Below are 21,238 nucleotides of genomic sequence, written 5' to 3' on the forward strand. Positions count from 1 at the left end.
AATACCAAGAGCTTGTCAAGAGTATTCCCTCGGTTCATTATTACAAAAGGTGGACCGCAAAAGTAGGTGATGGTAGAATGGGCGTGAACGGAAGCCAATTGTAACGCCATTTGAAGTGTCCTTCTCACCCAAATCCTATACTTTGACATCTTACCTGATGTAATTATTTCCATCAATTTTGATATGCGCTCTGGGACCATACACTTTCTCAAATTTCGTAGACAAGGTGAGTAAAACACTATAAAAGATCTTTTTAGTCTTAGGGAAGAAGAACACCGATACCGAAATTTAAGTTCAACACCCCAAATTTACCTGGTGGCACGCTTGGTAGTTTGAAATCGGTTCTGACACAGATTTGGTGTGTTATCTTCCATAACGTGGCGTCAAACCACCAGGACACAGCAACTTGAACGTGATTTAGAAGAAGGTTAATTCAGAATGCTAGAGGCAGCTAATAAGGTAATAAAGCCTGAATTAACACAAACAAGAATCGTTATATCAGCTGCAGATATACATTCTTATGCTTGTCCATCATTAGGTATTAAAGCTGATGCATAACCTGATGTGATGACAAAGCATTGCCGCTTTGTCATCATGATCCCAGAATTGCCGCTCAATCAAAATGGCAGTGCAGCGACTAATGCATGATTCTGAGCTGGTAGCAGCTTCCTTTACATCGGAAATTGTCCTTTCTCTTTCTGAGAGAAAACAAGCTCTGAGTTCATTCTGGAAAATGTAGCAGTCACAGCTTAGCCGTCACGGGCAGCCTGCGAGCCAGTCGACCGAGAAGGGAATTCTACACTTTTGCACTACACATACTGATACGCATTGGCCTGGAAGAATCCATGCTCAGTGTTGACATATGAGTATATAGAATACAGCCTTGAAGAATGGAATACACATTGGCGAGAATGATGGCCCGCGCAGAGATTGCTTCCGGATCCAAAGTCTCATAGCACCTCTGGAACGCCCAGTACTGCATGAATTCCTACATCATCAGCTTGAAGCCAGTAATCATCGACTCGCCAAGGCTGGATCATATGCTCATTGGATCAAAGATGATCAAACCTAGAGGTTTCGCATTGAATCTCAAGAATGAATTTTAAAGGTTTTTTTTGCTGATCCTGAGTCCGCAAATGGTTCACCAGCACGAAGAGACTTTTTGTGATAAATCTTGAAGCTCAGGAAAGACGACGGCGATCACAGGCCATCTCCCGAGGTCTATCCATTCCCTTTCCTTTCCAATTTTGAGATACATGTGAAGATCTTTCTTCGACATTCAAAGTAGACGGAGAGATAATTGTCCCGAACCCTTCGCTTTTCCCCCCTTGATATGTTATAGCCTCGCCGCCTCCCCTGATTAACGACCGAACACCAATGATACCTTAAGTTTGAACAAATCCTAAGCCTCGATATAGCACCCGGAGCTTTTCGAAAATATGGCAAGCTTTATGATAGCAAATCTGAACCCACTGAATTATGTTGGTGGAGTCAATTTTGTACCGGACCAGGATATTCCCGATTTGTCGGGAAAGGTCATTCTAGTCACAGGAGGTAGGCCAAACTCATAGCCTGCAAGACCGCATGAATAGCACGAGTGTGGTGATCTAACAGAATCATAGGAAACGCGGGTCTGGGCAAGGAGTCGATCCTCCAACTCGCAAAACACAACCCGGAAAAAATCTTCCTCGGCGCCCGGTCGGAGTCTAAGGCGACCGACGCCATTGCTTCAATCAAATCATCCGTTGCAAATGTTGAGGTCAGCTGGATCCCGTTGGACTTGACATCCATCAAGTCCATTCAAAATGCAGCCGAGCAATTCAAGGCCCAGTCTCAACGGCTGGACATCCTGCTCCTGAATGCGGGTGTAATGGCGCTGCCTCCCGGTGAAACGGAATTAGGCCACGAAATTCAACTCGGCACCAACCACACGGGGCATTTCCTTTTGACAAAATTGTTATTGCCTACGTTGCTTCGTACTGCGGAGGAGCCTGGCTCCGATGTTCGTGTTGTGTCACTCTCTTCGGTGGGGCATAATCTTGCTCCGGACTTTGAGACAATCCTAGATCAGGAGAAACTGAAGAAGGTGAATACCAATACTAGGTACGGAGCTTCCAAGGCTGCAAACATTCTCTTCGCTGCCGAGCTCGCGAGACGGTATCCGTCTATCACGTCGGTGTCTGTCCACCCTGGTATCATCTTGACGGATCTGTACAACTCGATGAGCGGACGTTCGGCTTTCCTTGCTCTGGGAACCAGGGCGATTGGTATGGTGGGAACTTCAGTCCCGGATGGAGCACGCAATCAGCTGTGGGCTGCTGTCGGCGCGAAGAAGAATGATCTCGTGAATGGCGCGTATTACGTGCCTGTTGGCAATCTCAAACAGCACAACTGCTATGCAAAGAGCGAAGATATGGGCAAGCGTCTCTGGGAATGGACGGAAAAAGAACTTGCGAAAGCGTCCCTTTGAATGTCTTGTTGTGGCGTGTTTCTATTGGAGCACCCGATACACAATGTCTGTTGTGTTTGAATAGAACGACCAAAGTGATTCATAAATGACCCGACCCTGGGAATTCCCCGTATAAGAAACAATGATTCATCTGTTGACTAGCAGGTAAGAACGGCAACAATTCAGAATGACTTTTCGCCGATAACCATTGTGGTCTGATTTTTGAATTTCATCTTCACATGCGAGCGAGGCGGTCGGATCACAGGGGTCAGCAGCGTACAAACAGTCAATGGTTCAGCTGATGACAAGACATTACATGCGCAAATGATATGCAGCAGTTACAATTATGAAAGAGCGATCACCGACTTTGGATCTGCAACACATCGAGAATAGACGGACGAGCAAACGAATTGCTGAAAAGAAGCAAAATTATGCGTCTGGTTAGGATTCAGGCTGAGTGTTGATCTAGTGAAAAATCAGGATTCTTTCAGCGGTTATTTGCTGATGTCAAGTCAGTGATAGTAGGCAAAACTTGATACAGTGCAAAGAATGTAGCCAGAAACTTCTCATCACGGGAGGCAGCCGAGAAGTGCTGTCATTCATCAACGGAAGTCTACAATGAAGAGCACAAGGAAGATGAATTCTTGTATTACATTACTCTATTAATAATTTACAAGGAATCAGATTGGCGAGATGGGCAATCAACAGGAGACAACGCTCTATGCCAGCGAACATTAGATCGACTTGTACGAAACACCGATTGTGGATCGATCAACTTACAAACTCTTTCACCATCTTGATGTCCCCTTTGAAATCATCTTCGTGGGCACTGCCCTGTGAATTCCTTGGTTGCATGGCCATCTGGGCTTGTCCTCCTATGATATGTACGTCATTTTGTTCATAGATCTCATTACCCGGAAGTTGATATGTGCTGCGATCTTGTAATGGTAGCTCAACATCGCTCCAGCTGGTAGTGTGGGAGCGCTTGGTAGTCCTCGCTGAAAGATTGCGATTATAGGAATTTGGATTGAATTTAGAAGAGCCGTAGGCATAGGAGCCCGTGCCAGTCTTGCTCGAGATCAAGGTTTTGAAAGGTGGAAGGCAGCCGACGATAACCGCTTTTTTTGTAATCAATTTTTTACTCAGCGTTCAGAGCAGGAAATTGACTCACATATTGATGATTCGGCGATACTCCAAATAGCCAAGGCTGCTTGGTCGGAGTATGCTTTGCCGGAGATTTCGATCGCTCGAACAATTGCCGCGGCGATAACAATGAACCCGAGTGAGAAGACAATCACTAAGCCAACCTTTTGCTTCGCATTGATCCTCGCGTTCCAAAGGATGCGAAGCGGGAGCGACATAACTGCGGCCTCACGTTAGCTCTAACTCTATCATGCCGGACTATTTGGTCATACTCAACAAGTCTGTGATAATATCCACCGCTGTACTGTAACAGATTGAGATGACAGATCCCTCTTGGTCAATCGGCTTCACACATTTCCCTGTGGAATGTAAGCAAAGTCTAAATCGAGAATCCCGCCACAGTAGAGCGTAGTACACACCGAATTGGAAATAGGTGGATGCTGGATGGCACGTAAACACTGACGCAAGCCAACATCCGATGTAAGCGATGATTGCAATGATTGTAGTCGCCCACCATGCTCGACGATAATGAGGCAGACCGTCCGAGATAATCCAGAATAGCGCAAGGAATGACCCCTTGATTGCCCAAAGAACAGACCAAAAAACACCAATGATAGCGAACTCGTAATATGTGTAGAGAGTACCGTGGTACATAATATCGGGTCCCGTCACATCGAGGGCCATGTAATAGAGATGCGGTGCCTGCAAGGTCTGCAACACAGCATTTGCAATGAGGAAGCCCAACGCTAAGAGTACAAAATAATCATCCGCCAATAAGCGCTTCATCGTCATTAACCGGATTCCGATTCGGATACCAGTGAATAGAATGCCCAGAGCAGCACCCGTCCATGTTACGGCAATGAGGCCATCAACGGATAGTGTGGTGGCAACACCTTGAGGTGCTGGGGCACCCATGGTGACGATGGTGCAGTTGCAGGCAGGTGTAGAGACAAGACTGGCGCATTTGTGGCAATCAACAGAGAGAAAAATTCGGAGAATGTACAGGGCTGAGATGCCTCTTAAGAAAGATGGATCACATCGGAATTTTTTTCACAATTATAAAGTTGTGGGATCCTTGCTTTGCAATGCACCCGAAATCGACTATTGATCATGGGTATGGGGGGGTTATCTGCGATGACTGGGCTTTGCGACCCGAGTTGTGTTTAATGCCCAGCAAGCGAACAAAGTCCGTCGGACTCGATCAAAACAAGCCCCACATTATAGCTGCATCGTCCAGAATGTGAGAAGCCTTTTCACCTATGGAATGTGGCTTCTGGTCATGGCAGGCTGCTATTGCCTTGTTGAAACAGTGTCGGAGATGGGCTTAACTCAAGAATGGGCATTGACGTGCAGCTGTGATTGAGCTCTGCCACGAGCCTCCAGATGCTACCTGTCTCGACAGATTGGTCGTGTCACTCTTTCGGAATGAAATCACATCGATACTCCATTCAAGGGGCATCCTGGATGCTTGGATTTGTCAACAGCCCTCGGGAGCATTCTGTCCAAAGTTTTCGATGTATCACAATGTATCACGATATATCACCCTATTTGCTCCAGGACTGACCGCTGACCGCTGACCGCTGACCGCACGGTAAACAGAGTAGAAATTTGCAATTTGGATATCGCCCGACCGGGGTTTGGATTCGGATCGCACGGCTTGGGGCAGAAGATTTCAGGACGGAGTCGTTGCATGACTCAGTCCATGGCTAGATGTAGACATAGGGATGAAGGCACCAAGGCCGAAATGTGGCTTCACTAGCTTTGATAGTGGGGTTGTGGTCTTTCTTCTGACTCGCTCCATCAGCTCCATCACCTTTTTGCACCATGGTCGCCTGCATATCCTTTCGATTGCCTCGCAGTGCGCCGTTTGAGGTTAACCACAAGAGGTCCAAGGGGTCCAAGGGGTCCAAGAAGCTACTCAAATCCTCAGGGTAAACTAATCCATCGACTCCGCAAGGACGTGCGCTAATTCCCTAGATTGTCCAAAAGACGGTATCCTCCGACATGCTTCAAACCATCAGGCGCAGAATCAGGAGCGATGTCACTTTCTCCGCAAGGGGCTCGCTTTCCTGTGAGATACACGCGATGAACCAACGTGGCGTGTTTCTCTATCATTCACTTTTAAGTCTTCCCACGAACCTAAGCGAGAACGAGCTCTACGCAAACCAAGCCGGATGCTTTGATACCCCCTTCGCGCCACGGTATGAAGCCGTTTAAATAATGCGGAGCGCCTCATTGCCTAGACCACTTCTCATAATCTCTTTGTGCGCATATCCAGGCTTGAAATGGTATCAAGTCTGTTGACTGTCTTGGCTCTCGTGAGCCTGGGACTCGCTGGTTTGCAGGATTCCTGCAAATGCGTACGTTTCATCCAACTTCTCGGAATGGAGGGATTGGAAAATAACAGATACCTTCTCGGTAGACGCCAGGAGACCCGTGTTGGCCTTCCAAAGACTCTTGGGACTCGCTGAACACAACAGTCGCGGGGAAGCTCATCCGCAACCTCCCAGTCGCCATTTCGTGCTACCCCGGCCCCTACCATAACAAGGATGAGTGTGCCCAGGTCTATTCGCACCGATTCAATTCCACATTCCAGGAACTCTCTCCTGTCGGGTACTGCTACCCGACCGATGATGTCTGTCCGCCGGTTGATCTGCGCAAGGATACCCCTGGAACGTGCATCCTTGGCCCTGCTCCGGTGTATACGATTAACGCTACCGAGCCGGCAGAACTCGCTGCGGGTATGGCCTTTGCACAGAGGCACAATGTCCGGTTGGTTGTCAGAAATACTGGGCACGATATCTTGGGAAAGTATGTGGTATTCTTCACTCACGTCTTGGAATGCTCTGACGGTCCTTGCAATTTTAGGTCCGAGGGTTATGGCGCGCTTCAAATCTGGACCAAGTATATCCAGAAGGGTATTACGATACAAGAAAAATATCGCCCCTCCGATAAATGCTCCAATAGTGACTGGACCGGTGCGGCGCTTACAATTGGTGGCGGCTATGTCTGGGCAGATGTGTATGAGTTTGCCTTCAAGCGCGGTATTACGGTTGTCGGCGGCGGCGATCCGGTATGTCTGAGAGTAGTCCCGCAGGGGAAAAAGCGAAGTCTGATTTTGTGTTCACAGACCGTGGGATGCATTGGTGGTTATACACAAGGCGGTGGTCATTCCCCTGCAAGCCACGAATACGGCCTTGCCGCAGACCAAGTACTCGAGACCCAAGTTGTTCTTGCAAATGGCTCGATCGTGACCGCCAACCCGTGCCACCATGCAGATCTACTTTTTGCGCTCCGTGGTGGTGGAGGTGGGAGCTATGGCGTCGTGATCTCCATGACAGTCAAGGGATATCCCACCAAGCCCGTCGTCGCTCAATCGCTTACCATCATGCCTCTCACAAACAACACAGAGATACTTCTAGATGCCATCACACAAGTTTGGGAAGACTATCCACGCCTCATGGATGCAGGCTTCTCAGGATATGGGACTTGGTCCATCAACAGCCCCACTGTACTCTTCGCTAAGCAAACGGTTGGCTATGTACATGCTGTTGCAGCTATGGACAAGTCCCTCAATGATGCCAAGAACACTTTCCAACCTCTCCTCCAGAAGTTGGGAAAGTACAATGAGACTTCACTCTGCGTCTCAGTGACCTGGTTTCAGTTCCCCACATATGCGGCTTATTACCGTGCCATGTCTGGTGTCCACCAGACTGTCGGCTCGTCGAAGTCTGCTTTAACATCACGCATGTTCAGTAAAGCCGCTCTTACAGACAGCCCTTCCGATCTTCGCAACATGATCGGTGTCATCGCAGGACAGCCGGAAGAGCATACTATCAATAGTGTTGAGCTTGTTGGCGGCGGCAAAGTCATCGCCAATAAGGATGATCAGTACTCAGGTGTCAACCCTGCCTGGCGATCCACTTACGTTGTCAATGTGGTTGCCAGAGGCTGGGCGGAGGGGAACGATATGCGTACTGTCCAAAATATCAAAGCCGACATCACTTATCACAAAGGTGGGGCAATGAGACGCCAGACGCCAGATGGGGGCAGCTACATGAATGAGGTACGTTTGTCTGTTCATTCAAATGAAAAGAATTCTGCTAATTTCATGAAGGCAGATAAGAATGACCCCCAATGGGCATCTGACTTTTATGGCTCCCACTACCCCCGCCTTGCTGCAATAAAGAAGAAATATGACCCGAATGATCTATTCTGGTGCCACACATGTGTAGGTAGCACGTCTTGGCATCAGCAGTATCTGGATGGCAAAGACTATGGGCCTCTTTGCCGGACTGTATGATGAATTACTCCAAGGAATCACAGGAATGACGCGACCTGCATAAACACGTCTCTGTACATCATTGAGTTCGCGAGGCCTGACTCCAGTCGTCGAGAGATTTGCGTTTTCCAGGTAGAATGTTGCTGGTAGAAGCAACTGTATATCTGTACATACTCGTATCTTAGAATTTAATATAAGGATATGAAATGGAGATAAAGTTGGGATACTTGAACAATGATTACATTTATAGTGTAAATCGATTAAAACCAGGAATTTACAGCATTCAGATACAATAGTCCCATCGAGTATCTTGGTTTAGACTCAAACTTGAAATAAGTATTTCGAGGCCATTTACTTGGCTTCTTTCAATCAGGTGCTAGTATATGACTCCAATACCTGGCGCAAGATATTCATTACTCAATTCGATGGGCTGCTCTTCGTTTGTCGAGCTTGAAAGGAGAAGGTGTCTCATATTGAGCCACAGTGGTCTTTGTAGGCCTTTGCGTATAGTATAGTATAGAAAGGATTGTTCCTGGAGATCGATTGTGATAAAGCAAATTTTCAATGATCGGGGCAGAGGAGCGCTGATGAAGGAACTTCTCAGCTGCCGGTGAGAATGTAAATTTAATATTAATTTCGAATCAAGACAGTAGCATGGCCATATATCTGAAGAGTAGATATCTAGCCTAGGAAATGACCATTCGTCTTGGCGAGCTGTTCGTCATAGTAGGGCTGGAATGCCAGCCATCCCTTGCCAGGGCCGCCGACGTTCGCTTTCGAATATTTCGCCTCTTCGTGACTGATAGTTATCTTCGCATGACCGGACCCTGCGGAAGCTGCATCGGCTAGAAGCTGTGCCTGGCAGCTCTTGTCTAGGCTGATAAACTACACGACATTAGAAAATGACCCAGATCACCACAATCTCGGATTACGACAATGACGTACCCAGAAGGCGGCTTCATCGACTGACTGGCCCACAGTTAGAAGCCCATGATTCTGCAGAATGACTGCTTTGCATTTGCCAAGGCTTTTGGCAATACGTTCACCTTCCGCCTTGTCTACAACAACACCTCCGAAGTTGTCGTACACGGCATGATCCTCGTAGAAGCGTAGAGAGTCCTGGGTCAACATTTCAAGCTTCCGACCGAAGCATGAGAAAGCCTTGCCATAGACACTATGGGCATGACAGGCAGCGTGAACATCCGGTCGAGCCTTGTGAATAGCTGAGTGGATAGTGAATGCGGCGGTATTGATCGGCTGGTCGCCTTGGACTATAGCACCTTCTTCGTCCACAAGTATAAGATCTGAGACCCTAATCTGAGAGAAATGCATAGACAAAGGGTTGAGCCCTTGCAAGGTTCTCCATCAGACAATAGAATGACGATGAATCCGAGGGAAACGTACAAAAATGGTCCGTGAGAAGGGGATCGCGAACAGATATGTGACCAGCGACACCTTCATCAAATCCCCGGTCTGCAAACACCCGGAAGGCCGCTGCGAGATGCTGTTTGCGATATATACGTTCCTCCAGGGGCGACTCAAATTTTGGATAGGTACGGATTTTCAGAGCTCTACCATCCTTTGTCTTACCTAGAGACTGAACCTGTTCGGGCGGTGGACGCGAATGCACACTGGCTCCCGTTTCCGATGGAGGAATGCTGACCTCAACGGGACTGAGAGTCGCCGACGGAGACATATTAAGAACAGCCTGTTTTGGAGCTGTTGAAATCACTTGTTGCATTGGAAGTCGGAATGGAACTTTGAAGGAGCAACCACAACCATATGGCATAGAAGTGTTGACTACCGTTTATGGCGGGGAAGCCTCGGCAGTAGCCCTGCTAAACCCCGCAAAACTGACCTCTCGGAATTATCGACAGACATAGTCGGAAATTTATCCGCGCTCATAAATGACGATGAAGATCCAGTGACCGACCCTTGGCCCTTGGCGGTAAGTGACGAGGAAAGAGTCGCAGCCTGGCCCCGGCCGTGGGACAAGATCTCAATGAAGTTCAGTTTAGCATCAAGAGGATTTGGAAGGTCTAACAATTATTGATTCTGAAAACAAGCTCTGGGCTCATTGTAAGACCTCGACTCAAAGAATGCAGAGAAAAAACTCAAATGCAAAACCACCGACATCACGGTGGACAACAATTAGCAGTATTCGGATTGTTACACAGGGCTTGATGTTCTCTTCGATCGGGTTTAGGCAGGGCTAGTGAGCTTTTGCCAGTGGCTTCATTCATACCTCGTCCCATGACTCGGCAGAAAATAGCCGACAATAAGAAGAATGGGATCTGTGGTATAGATATAATACCAAAAGCGGGGAAACCTCTTCAGATCATCCCAGCACCTAGAAGTTCGTCGCCATCCCATTATTGAGTTACTAGAGATTGTCTACCTATTGAAGTAAATGTGTGACAGAAATAACCTTGTTCAACATAGAGGGTTGCAGTTACATTCTGCACTAATCCTGTGCCTGCATATTGTGATTCAATCATCAATCCCGGAGGAGGTTATTCTATTGTCCGTATAAAGGCTATCACACGCTATAGGAGTCACTTTGTCTCGGCAGTCTTCAATCCAGCGTCCAAAGTGAATTAGAGCGAGCGCTGTCAAGATTTGACTATTGCTACGCAGTCTGGCCGATTACTCGGTGGAGGTACAAAATCCAAAAGAAAAACCTAATACAATCAAAGGTCATTATCCTGAATGTGAGACAGCGACCTGTGTCAAGCCCAGTGGAGTGGAAGGCAAGATCCTTATAACTCTTATGTCTTCCATGTTGATGTCGAACAACCGATTAAACAGTACCAACTTCCTAGCGTATCTCCAGTCACAAACCAGTTCAAAGAAACTTGCCAAGCCATTTCTAAAGAATGAAGACTCAAGCAATATCTTACTTACTCTATCTTTTGGGTCTCTTGCCCACTCTCTTATTTGCTACCACATCTCCTACCCTTTTCAACGAGACCCGAGGCCCAGAAATCTCGCCTCAAGGCTCAGACTTGGCAAGTTTAATCAACAAAACTTCGGAGGTGTCAGAAAGACCGGCCCAGGTTGGCGTCAGCTGCACTCTGGAGTATTTTACTATAGGGGCGTTTTGTAGTAAGCACATCATATCATACGACACAGACTGAGGAATTAACAATAATTGCACCTAGCGAGCCCTTTTGATTGTTTTATTGCACCTCTGTCATTCCACTTTGTTTGCCCTCAGACCTAAGCCAATTCCGAAGGGAGCATAACACACCTCTCAGCTCATTCACTAGGTGGATCATGTCTTTCATTCATTCAAATTGAAATCGCACATTATTTTTAGTCCCGAAAATATACTTCCGGTCCAAGGGTTTCCCATGTCACCTTCAAAAAGTAACCTTCCTCAATTGTACAAGTCGACAGGACTCTGAACCCGATAATTGTCTGAATATAGTCTATACCCTAAGTTAATCATTCAGAAGGGATAGACCACGATTTACAAGAATTGACAGTCTGACTAAAGATTATTAGGTGGCATGAAGGGTCAAAATAAACTTGAGATGGGCGCAAGTTTGTCAGTTCAAACCTTGTGCTTCTAGTATTCCTCAGCTGTTCTGTGCTATTCGTTACCAGTACCAGTCTTTAGGCTTCAGTATTTCCAGTACTATCCTAGTGGAAGAGAGAGTAAATTCTATCCTAACTAGACTCCACAGCTTGACATGCTTCCACAGGAGGGTACGAAACTCTCTATTTGAAATTCCCAATATGTGCCTCGCTCGCAGCACTTGGCACCGCTGGCAGAGGTCTAGAACTCACTTACTTTCTTTCTTTCGGGTTATACAATGTTACTTTTGCATGGAACTGCTACCCACTTTACAAACTGAGCTTGATTCAGTACATGTGAAGTGGAACTTGCCATGCTTATAAGTATGCCAGTCTCTCCCCGTACGATATTCTTCTACAACTCACATTCAAACACAGCTGAAGTCTCACTCGACAATACTTCAAGAACAAGTCTATTCTGACCAGTATCAATCAAACATCAAAATGCAGTTCCAAGTCATCCTCGGTACTCTGGCTCTCGCCATGATGACTTCCGCTGTCCCCACGGCCCCTGCCGTCGAAAGCGTGAAGCTTAGTCAAGTCCAGGTCAAGAACCTCCTTGACGTTCTCAAGACTCAGTCGACACTTGCAGCCGACCAGGCCATTAGCTGCACCGTTGCCTACACTTTGGCTTTGAGTTAGTTACCCCTCAGTTTCGTTTAAAGATGCTTACTGATGATATCAGGCGCAGCTGGACCGCCCTACACCATTGATCTGACCACCTTTGACCTGTCCAACTGCACCTACAGTGGCCCCTAGTTGCCTGTAGTATCATGATCAACGAAGTCTGAATTGGTCCTGCATTCCGGAATGGCCAATCTCAGCTTTTGTGTGGTTCCATGTTAGCCGCCGTCCGGTGCTGCCACACATGATGATTTATTCAGTAACTGGCTGAAGCAGAATGAACGAAAATGATGATCGAGATTTGATTTCTCAACGTAGTCTGTAGACTTTTCAATCTTTAGAATTTTCGTATCAACAGCGGGAAACTCATCAATCAATGGAAAGTGACGTTCGAGAAGTGCAATTGCTTCTTTCGGCTAGTGTGGACCCTTGTTTCACATAGGTCAATCTTGAAACGTCCCTAAGCCCTTCTTTAAAATGCTCACCACTTTGTAGAGTACTCCTAATGTTTTAAATGAATACAGACCATGGCGCTCAAGAAAAAGCAAGCTAGCTACACATCGGAGTGGCGTTACCCCTGGCGCGACCTCGCTAATTTAATACTGCGCATTTGCCCACTCACAGTAAATGCAGAGATTCGAGCTTGAAACTCGGACCCTGACTGCACTGTGAGCTCTCCTTTAAGGAAACTGTCCAGCGAGTCTCCTATTATTTTCCTCACAACCACTCCGGCCGCATAATTCTAGATATAAATGCCGTTTCTTCTCCCCATTCTGTCGTACTAAATTGTCTCCAAGGTTTCATTCGTCTTTCTATCGAGTCTGGATACTCGAAGAGTCACATTCATTCGAACATTCACTACGCTAGGTGCTGGTTCTTTGCTTATTCATACATTCATTCAAGTTTCACTCCAGCCACCTGACCGAGATGCATTTCAATATTATAATCGCTCACTTTGCTGGCTTTCTCGCGGTCGCATCAGCAAAAGACTCGCGAACATTTGCTGTGAATCACTTCTATGGCCAAGGCCCGCTGACTGAGGGCCGAATGGATCCTATCGTTAGTCCCGGTACAGCATCTAGCCATGTACATGCTATCCAAGGAGGAAGTAACTTCAACCTGACCATGGAAAATGATGCCTTGCTTGACTCTGCCTGCACCTCTTCTTTGGTGGCTGCAGACAAAAGTAACTACTGGACTCCATCTCTATACTTCCAAGACCCAGCGAATGGCAGTTTCATCTCAGTTCCAATGTTCTACATGAACGTCTATTATTTGTCCGTTCCCCGACCAGTCTCTTTGGAGCACCAACTGACATGAACAGCTTTGAACCCACCGATGATGAAATTGAACCTTTCCCAGTCGGTCTTCGCATGGTCAGTGGGAACAACAGTGCCCGAACACCACCACCTGGCGGCGCTGCCAATGTACTAGACACGAACGCTGGCACCATACAACCCGTTCAATGGACTTGTCCTCGCTCTTCGTACGATCCGCCTTCATACCCTGCAACGTCTGATGGCCTGCATGGCGTCGGCATTCAAGATCCGAATAACAAAGGAGCTGGAGCTGGCTTCCCGGATATGAACTGCGACGGCTACGCGTCCCCTCTGCGAGCTGATATTCACTTCCCTTCATGCTACAACCCTAAAGCTGGCCTGGATGCTTACGAGACCAACATGATATTCCCTAGCAGTAAGGGGACTACTGGCGGTAAGGCGAATTGCCCCGAGGGTTGGATTCACCTTCCGCATATTTTCTACGAGGTATACTGGAATACTCCGCTGTTTGCAGAAATGTGGGAACAGGGACAGGGCTCGCAGCCCTTCATTCTAGCCAACGGGGATCGTACTGGTTATTCTCTTCATGGAGACTTTGTGAGTATTATGCATTTACATATCGCAGATGTAGTGACTAATATAAACATGCAGATTGCTGGTTGGGATGTGGATGTCTTACAGAAGATTATCAAGAACTGCGATGCCGGAGATTCGGGTATGGACAAGTGTGCGGATGCTGGCATGATCAACGATTCCGCCAATAGCTGTAACATTGCAAATCTTGTCCCCGAAAAGATCTCTGGTGTTCTAGAAAAGCTACCTGGTAACAATCCTCCAACTGGATGGGGTCAAGGAGAAGCTGCACTACCCAGTACATCGCAGTCAACAAATCCCAAGGCAACAACCAGCGTGATATCGACATCGAAGACAGAGACCGAGTCTGAGTCAACCACTACATCTAAAGCCTCTACGACCCAAACTGATAATACTAGCTGGTCTTATCTCGGATGCTATTCTGACAATACATCTACCCGAGCATTGAGTGGAGTTCAATTCGCCGACCTGGGCATTGGAAAGGTCACTTCAACTGGCTGCATGAAGTACTGCGGCGACGCAGGCTTCAGCTTGGCAGGCACTGAATACGCTGGACAATGTTTTTGTGGAAACAAGATGGAAGGAAGCTCGAAGATTGCGGCAGAGAATTGCGACATGCAGTGTGAAGGTGACGCCTCTCAAGTTTGCGGCGGTAGCTCAGCCTTAAGTGTGTATGAGCAGGCCGTAAAGATTGAATCGAAGAGAGCGAGTGCACACTTCCGTCGCCATATGCACGGAAAGCATACTTAGCCATGTACTCGCGCTGCGGGCGCAAATGTGTCTCAAGAACGGTCATACTGTAAATAAATCAAGTCTTGTGTTGAGGTCAACGTTGATTTTCCTTCTCCTGGTCGACATTTCTGGTGGGCGAGCGGCACTTGAAACCGGGCTGTCTGACAGCCCGAAAATGGAGATATTCACGGAGCGCTAGCGACCTATTCTGCGTAAGTTAATCGTATTCATGCTTGGCCCTCGAAGCAGTAAATACTACGAACTTTGAAAGTTTGGGCCTGTCTTGGGACGATCGACCCCAAACCGCTGCTGCCGTGGGTAGGCGACCCATTTGCTATTTGCAAGTCTACATCTATTATAGATCTATATCAAGAATCCCGTGAAGAAAAATTCAAGAGCAAAAACATACAACAGCAGGGATTCGCTGGTGGTCACCCACCCAACTACTAACCTGCCGGCGTGTGGCTTAAGTACGGCTGAGCGGACGGGAAGCCCTGTTCTCCACACCCTATGGTCGTATGTGTCTGGAGTTTCGCTGGAGTAAAATACATTCTCGTAACGTTACTAAAAGTAACTGATTGACGGCTGCTTTAGCGTGGCTGGAACAAAGGTGAGAAGGGTGAGTGCGTAATAGGTAGGGTGAGAAGTAGGGTGAGAGTGGGTAACAAATCACCCCGTCGCGCGACGGCCGCATTGACCTTCTTAGCTGAGCGAAAGTAGAATATCACTGGGCCACGATCTCCTTTCTAAAATAGCAAGCATCTTGGCATCTGCATATAGCCCTTGATGGAATGGGGTCCGATTGGGGACCAAATGAAGTGATTTTCGAATTAGTTACCATTTCGTGTATGCTCTGCCCGGTTCTCGTGGCGGGAAAATTCTGTCACGCAAACTGTTGTTTTCGTTGGTCGTTTGCACTTGAGTCAGCTCTTGCACTTGGTTGTTGATCTCGTCGCGTATACCAGTATAGGGGTCGGGAATATTGGCGCTGATACGTCGGGAATGACCGTGGGCAGTATCTGCAGCGCTTTGACGCACACGACGCGTGGCATTCTCTGATAAATCACAGGTGATGCTGTGCCTATGGTAGTAACAATTCGCGCATCCGGACACACTAGCCACGGTGGGCAAAAAAACCTTAGCGAACTGGCTGAAGGTAGGCCAATACATTAAGGTGCCCCATCGAGTGACATTCGGCACGCAAATCTACGGAAATTCTCCTCGGAGCAGGACTGAATTACGCCGTGATGAGCCCAATTGTTAGCAGTCAAAGAGAAATACTCTCGATCCCGGGGGCAGTAGTGTTTGAGCGGCTCCACTCTCTAAAGTATGAACTCCCAAGCTATCACATAGGCCATAGCAAAAAGGATGTACAGTTTGAGTGGAAATTACTGTAGCTTCTCCGTCTTTGCCGCTTTGAAATCAAACGAAGTTCCCACTAGTTTGAAAATCTTGTTTATAAGGTGTACGTCTTTCGAATGCCAGTCCAAAGCACATACTTGGGTCCAATGCTCTCACTGTTTCCCAACGAAGCTTTTTCTCTAGTTTAAGAGGCCGCAAACTTCAACGGGCGTGGGTTTCCCCACGTATCAGATGGCAAGAATCTCCAAGCACCGGCATGTTTGCGGGCAAGCAAGTAATGAATGAGGTGAGTAGATAGTGGTGGCAGTGCTGGCCATTTGTTGCCCCCCCTCGAAGGTAATATCGCGCAGCCCAAGAACCATAGGCGGAACCACACACTGATGTGTATTGATTGACTCATTAGCAAGTTCAGCAAAGGCTTTCACAGAGGGAGAAAAGGGGGGAGCAGCAGGGGGGAATAGAGGAGAAAGTAGAAAGGTTTTACCTTGTTTTGTTTAGCTGCCTCGGCCTCGCACCCTTTGTAGACTTTGAGTAGAGAGGGGCCATCGTAGGTGGCCATAGACAATAGACTGGTGATTTCGTGGACCAGGTGCGCACGAAAGCTAGGGGCCATCTCCTCAATCAAGTTACGTACGGTTGAGACTTGATATTCGTCGGGCCTAGTCTCCCCGTACGCGAGAAGCTTTTTCAGAGCCGGTTGAAAAGTATGGTGCTCCTCGATATTCCCTTGTAGGAAATTGGGCTGTTTCATAGCCTCCTCGAACTGCGGGAACATTTGCTCTTCCTCCATTACATGGTGGTGGGACACCCATCCAGCCCAGCTACGAAGGAAGAACAAGAAGTCTCTGATGTCTTGCGACTCAGATAGGTCAGCTTGGAGGTATAGTGAGTTCAAACCTCGAAGCATCGCATTATGTGCAAAGGCCATCTCATTAGCGATATAGATCGCCGCATGCTTGGACTGTTGCGTTTTGTCTTAGCAGGTGAGCAATAATAGAGGGACAACTGATGGATTTGAGAGGCCTACAACGTCTCGTGTCTTTGAGGGGGTTTCGATCAGGGGCCAAGGACCGTCAGCCCAAGAATGGGCCTCCTGGGAGCGACTTCCGTTGGCAGCCATAACAAAAAATATTGATGCCACAACAGGGTAAAAAAGAATATGTGAATGGGTCAAATGTTGATTAATCAAGGTAAAAGCAAGAAAGGACAATCACGAAGGGCAGGCAGGGGAAGCAAGCTACATATGCAGTGCTGCCTAAGGCATTAATAGGGGATCCTTATAGGTAGACTGCGACATTAAAAATGGACGTGTGGGCTAGGCCTGGGTCTTCGAAGCGAGCGGCGAATCCGTCGAATACGAGTGCTTAGTTTCCCCCTCAGTGTTTCATATTTCCTGCTACCTGTGTGCATACGCGGCAGATTTACACTGCACTGGGACTTGGAGAAGCTCGGGCGCTGGCTTGGAGAGTTGCGTGATGCCATTCAGCCGCTTGAACCTTAATCTGTCACAACTTACCGCTCCTTTACGCACGAACGTGGGTAGCTAAGATAATTCCAGCTTAGTCTCCCTGGCAGCAACTTAGTAGCTCCAGGGTTCCTAATGCAAGTCTCTTGAAGCAGTCCTTCTTTATATAGGATTTCAATACAGCCGGACCAAGGAGATATTGCAAACGAGCCTCAATACTTTATTTCCCTAGTCCTTCTAAATCTCCTCCTGGATATCTCTCTAAACGTCTTTCTCAAAACTCCCGCACAGATAGTTATTACCGCTTGAATGGGCCCCCTTACAGTATCTTCTTGTTTCGGCTGTAGTGACATGGAATTTCATCGAATGGGTAGCGTATGGAGGAAGAGGAGGTTGCTTCCATGAATCCCCGTGATGGGGGTGACATGCATGTCGGGACGAAAGGACCGGAATTTACATACTCATATTCAAAGATGGTAGTCTGTCAGGGGCTTCCTGTTGGGGTCGGCGTGGAAAGGGGCAAGACCAGGGAGGGCATGAATGCTCTCTTCGAGCGACTTTCCTTTCTTAGAACAGTAGTCAGAAATGACTGAGTGAACAGATTCCTACATGTCGATGGACTCCTTGGGGCGCTCCGGGCTGGTGGAGGGCCAGCCAGCGTTAGAACCGGCAGGAAAAACTATAACGGGACAAAGGCAAAGACGGAACGAAGCTTACGGAGTAATTAGGGTTAATTATTAACCAATCCGTGAGGGAACTGAAATAGTTGTTCCTGGTAGGAGACAGTATCTGAAACAATGATATGTATGAGATGCTTGGGTAGAGACGGAGGGCGGAGGGGAGTGGTGGCCCTTGTGAGCTGCAAGTTTTAGATTATGTCTGACAATATTTGCTAATCTGAAACTGAAAGGGACAATCTCTCTACAATGTCGAATAAGACACCAGGAGATTACTAGGTCACTTTATGTATTAGATGGGCTACACAGTCAGGGCAGATAGAGCAATTGATTATGAACGGTATGAGTCGAGACCCCAGCAAGAGGGAGGCCAATATCTACCACATAGTAACTCATACATGGATAACAAAACAAAAATAAGAAATCCCGATCATCTCGTTCGAGCCCAACTATCCTCGGCTTCTTCGGGCCAGGCTTTCTTGCACTTAACGGGGCGCAGGGGGAGATCCAAGAGGCCGGTCATGCCAGCAGCGGGCGTGCTACCTGCTTGCGACCTATCAGTATCTTTGCAAAACAGGCATAGAGTGACGTGGTTAATGGAGTCCGAGTCGCGCCAGGATCTTGCACCGGTTCACAACGTGTTTAAGCCAGACGTGTTGAGCTGACATGATCCTCACCATCCCCTTTCGTTGAAGGGAGATAATGTGACACGTGGCATCCGTTGGGATGGGAGAATACTTTTTTGGCTCGCGCGGGGCCATTGTAGGGAAGATTTCAGGGGAAGGCTTACCTGTGGTCTTCGAGGCATAAGCCTCGCTGGGAGGCCGGGGTCTTGGCGGCAGCCTCTTCTACCAGTCGTTAGTATCCCACTCTGATTCAACAACACGGTCTTAACCAATCCGTCAAAACAGCCGTTCTCGCCAGTCGCTTGCACGAAGGTAGGAAAGGCGTGAGACGTAGCATCCATCGAGCTGGATACTTGTGCATCTAGGCTCGTCTGGGGCAAGGGTAAGGAAGACTCACCCGAGGCCTTCGAGGGACTCGCCTCGCCAGAGGCGGAGGCGGCGGAGGGATCGGGGTTCCCGGCGACATCCTCTGCTAATCGTCAGTACTCCGCCCTTGATCGACGAAACGGCTTGCAGCAATAAATCGAAGCAGCTGATCGATCCAGCATGGGGGCACCATGGACTCGTCCGCCCATCAAGCATGTGAACATCTCAGATGGGGTGATCCATTCATGCTCCGCTCGACCGACCGAGTGCGTCCATTGCGTTGGGGGTTCTACTTACTTTGCGGGCCAAGGGGTCCTGCAACGCGTTAGCCTTCTAAGTGGTGCATACTGGGAAGCTCGTTTCGCAAAACGCCTTTCATCCCGACGCCACGATGATATTTCCCAATCCGCGGTCCAGGCCGGAGCCGATTGGATTCTTCGCCGGCGTCGGAGGGGCACACCTTCCGATGAGCAGCCACATCAACATTGGAAGACAGAACTTACGCTTCTTGCCATAACGCCAGCCATGGTGAGTTCTCTAACGAACACGGGTCGTCTGTATAGCAATCCAGTGTCATGATACGGTCCACCGAGTGGCATGTACGCTGGTCATTTCCCTTCAGTGGTCGGGGCGGAGGTGTGGGGAGCTGGGGGAGCCTGGGGCGGAGGAGGATGCCCAATTGGGGCGGAGGGGCCAGCAGCGGAGGCGGCAAGTTGGACAGCGCGCTCCGTATTAAACGCCGCCGGAGTCTGCGCGGAACTAGCGGAAGACTTCTCGTTATTAGCAACGCTTGATTCATGACTCGACAGCCTCGGGTAGAGTCGGTTCGTATTTGAGATCAAAGACCACAATAAAATCAGACGGAACGTTCGCCACGGCAATCTCAGGTAGGCAGCTTTGATTAGAAGTGAATAGCGTCAATATGTCGATGTGAATGCCGCCATCCGCCGTCTTAAAATCAATCCGTGGTTATGCAGGACCAACGACGTCAACAAGTGTCGAGACGAGTCAAATGATTGACCCAAGGCTTGACCTGGCTTGCCGGATAGGCTGCCCCATGAGACGAGATACATTGAACCCCATATCAAAGAAGCTTCGTTGTCTGTAGAGGCCACTGGACCGATGAGTGTGTGGGCGTCCAGGGAGACGCGATTCTCGTCGCCATCACGCTGCAGCAGCGCTTGACGTGTCGGAATCGGGCACTTGATTGTGGTAGATTGCTGCATGCGGTGGGATCCACGGACAACCACGGCCAGGTAACTCCACAATGTGAAGATGCCGCCAGCTCAAAGGCTCATCGTGCAGGAAGATGGAATTCATGTCGACATCCCGCTGCCGCTGCGTTGAATACAGTGGGTTTGGGAAGGGCTGGGTGATGTGCGTGCGCAAGATGAGAGAGCCACGTCCCGTGGAAGTCTTCTTCTTCTTCTTCCAGCTTTGTCGGCTGGGCATGGTTGCGGGCGGGGGAGGTAGCGTGATTTGTACTGTTAACTTGAAACAAAAACACAAAACACTGGAGGGAAACCAGGGGAGAGTGATGCGAAGACGAGTTGCGGAGGAGAGAAAGGCAGTGAGAGTACGTATACATCGGTCCGAGGTAGGGGGCGCGCTTTCCCCATTTCGAAACACAAAATACGACCAGATGTCGCTGAGTGCCTCGGCGAACCCGCTGTATTTCAATATCTGCCTACACGTCTATTCCATTCCAGTGTCCATCGGACATTGTGGAGCACTGTAGGTAGCCACACCATTGGCGTGTAAATGAGCGGAAGTCTGTATCTAAGTAACACTGCAAATTAAATCTTGTGGGTTTGACACCCTTGATCGACTGTCCTGGAGCCTCATAAGTGTCAGTCGAAGCAACGGCCTATTAGGCCTCTGTCACCCAGATCTCAGTAAGTCAGACTGGAGGCAGTGAGGAATAAGTCGGTGGTACCTACCATGTACTCAGGTAATAGGAAACGGCAACCTCAGGTGCCTAGCCTAGAAGAGTGAGGATTCTCGTTGCTGTTGCCCTCTGAATGCGCTTCCTGAACACCGCATGTTTCCATGATCATCA

The 21,238-nt window shown here is 48.4% G+C and overlaps 9 protein-coding genes across 9 annotated transcripts; 4 read left to right on the forward strand and 5 right to left on the reverse strand.

The window, feature by feature from the left end:
* Positions 1-1,439: 1,439 nt before the first annotated feature.
* Positions 1,440-2,470, forward strand: N7477_006447 (uncharacterized protein; the record flags this gene model as incomplete). The annotated part of the gene is made up of 2 exons (XM_056968110.1): positions 1,440-1,554; positions 1,623-2,470. 2 exons carry the CDS (start codon positions 1,440-1,442, stop codon positions 2,468-2,470), a joined length of 963 nt encoding a protein of 320 aa, XP_056820906.1.
* A 466-nt stretch (positions 2,471-2,936) lies between these two features.
* On the reverse strand, positions 2,937-4,507 carry N7477_006448 (uncharacterized protein; the record flags this gene model as incomplete). Its single annotated transcript, XM_056968111.1, has 5 exons — positions 2,937-3,041; positions 3,230-3,567; positions 3,621-3,812; positions 3,865-3,951; positions 4,012-4,507. 5 exons carry the CDS (start codon positions 4,505-4,507, stop codon positions 2,937-2,939), a joined length of 1,218 nt encoding a protein of 405 aa, XP_056820907.1.
* Positions 4,508-5,976: 1,469 nt separating this feature from the next.
* Positions 5,977-7,895, forward strand: N7477_006449 (uncharacterized protein; the record flags this gene model as incomplete). The annotated part of the gene is made up of 5 exons (XM_056968112.1): positions 5,977-6,010; positions 6,073-6,403; positions 6,461-6,665; positions 6,723-7,658; positions 7,710-7,895. 5 exons carry the CDS (start codon positions 5,977-5,979, stop codon positions 7,893-7,895), a joined length of 1,692 nt encoding a protein of 563 aa, XP_056820908.1.
* Positions 7,896-8,555: 660 nt separating this feature from the next.
* On the reverse strand, positions 8,556-9,615 carry N7477_006450 (class II aldolase/adducin family protein; the record flags this gene model as incomplete). Its single annotated transcript, XM_056968113.1, has 3 exons — positions 8,556-8,759; positions 8,820-9,223; positions 9,279-9,615. The coding sequence occupies 3 exons, from the start codon at positions 9,613-9,615 to the stop codon at positions 8,556-8,558; spliced, it is 945 nt and encodes a 314-aa protein (XP_056820909.1).
* A 2,282-nt stretch (positions 9,616-11,897) lies between these two features.
* N7477_006451 (uncharacterized protein) lies at positions 11,898-12,212 on the forward strand (the record flags this gene model as incomplete). Its single annotated transcript, XM_056968114.1, has 2 exons — positions 11,898-12,090; positions 12,139-12,212. The coding sequence occupies 2 exons, from the start codon at positions 11,898-11,900 to the stop codon at positions 12,210-12,212; spliced, it is 267 nt and encodes an 88-aa protein (XP_056820910.1).
* A 792-nt stretch (positions 12,213-13,004) lies between these two features.
* Positions 13,005-14,701, forward strand: N7477_006452 (DUF1996 and WSC domain-containing protein; the record flags this gene model as incomplete). Its single annotated transcript, XM_056968115.1, has 3 exons — positions 13,005-13,354; positions 13,402-13,954; positions 14,009-14,701. The coding sequence occupies 3 exons, from the start codon at positions 13,005-13,007 to the stop codon at positions 14,699-14,701; spliced, it is 1,596 nt and encodes a 531-aa protein (XP_056820911.1).
* A 1,765-nt stretch (positions 14,702-16,466) lies between these two features.
* On the reverse strand, positions 16,467-17,165 carry N7477_006453 (uncharacterized protein; the record flags this gene model as incomplete). The annotated part of the gene is made up of 2 exons (XM_056968116.1): positions 16,467-17,006; positions 17,073-17,165. 2 exons carry the CDS (start codon positions 17,163-17,165, stop codon positions 16,467-16,469), a joined length of 633 nt encoding a protein of 210 aa, XP_056820912.1.
* A 1,452-nt stretch (positions 17,166-18,617) lies between these two features.
* Positions 18,618-19,706, reverse strand: N7477_006454 (uncharacterized protein; the record flags this gene model as incomplete). The annotated part of the gene is made up of 5 exons (XM_056968117.1): positions 18,618-18,807; positions 18,978-19,035; positions 19,211-19,282; positions 19,528-19,639; positions 19,683-19,706. The coding sequence occupies 5 exons, from the start codon at positions 19,704-19,706 to the stop codon at positions 18,618-18,620; spliced, it is 456 nt and encodes a 151-aa protein (XP_056820913.1).
* A 637-nt stretch (positions 19,707-20,343) lies between these two features.
* Positions 20,344-20,631, reverse strand: N7477_006455 (uncharacterized protein; the record flags this gene model as incomplete). The annotated part of the gene is made up of 1 exon (XM_056968118.1): positions 20,344-20,631. One exon carries the CDS (start codon positions 20,629-20,631, stop codon positions 20,344-20,346), a length of 288 nt encoding a protein of 95 aa, XP_056820914.1.
* Positions 20,632-21,238: the final 607 nt, after the last annotated feature.

Source organism: Penicillium maclennaniae (genome assembly GCF_028827695.1).
Source record: "Penicillium maclennaniae strain IBT 15551 chromosome Unknown utg000006l:1.0-2513246.0:1.0-2515036.0, whole genome shotgun sequence".
Classification (NCBI taxonomy): Eukaryota; Fungi; Ascomycota; class Eurotiomycetes; order Eurotiales; family Aspergillaceae; genus Penicillium; species Penicillium maclennaniae.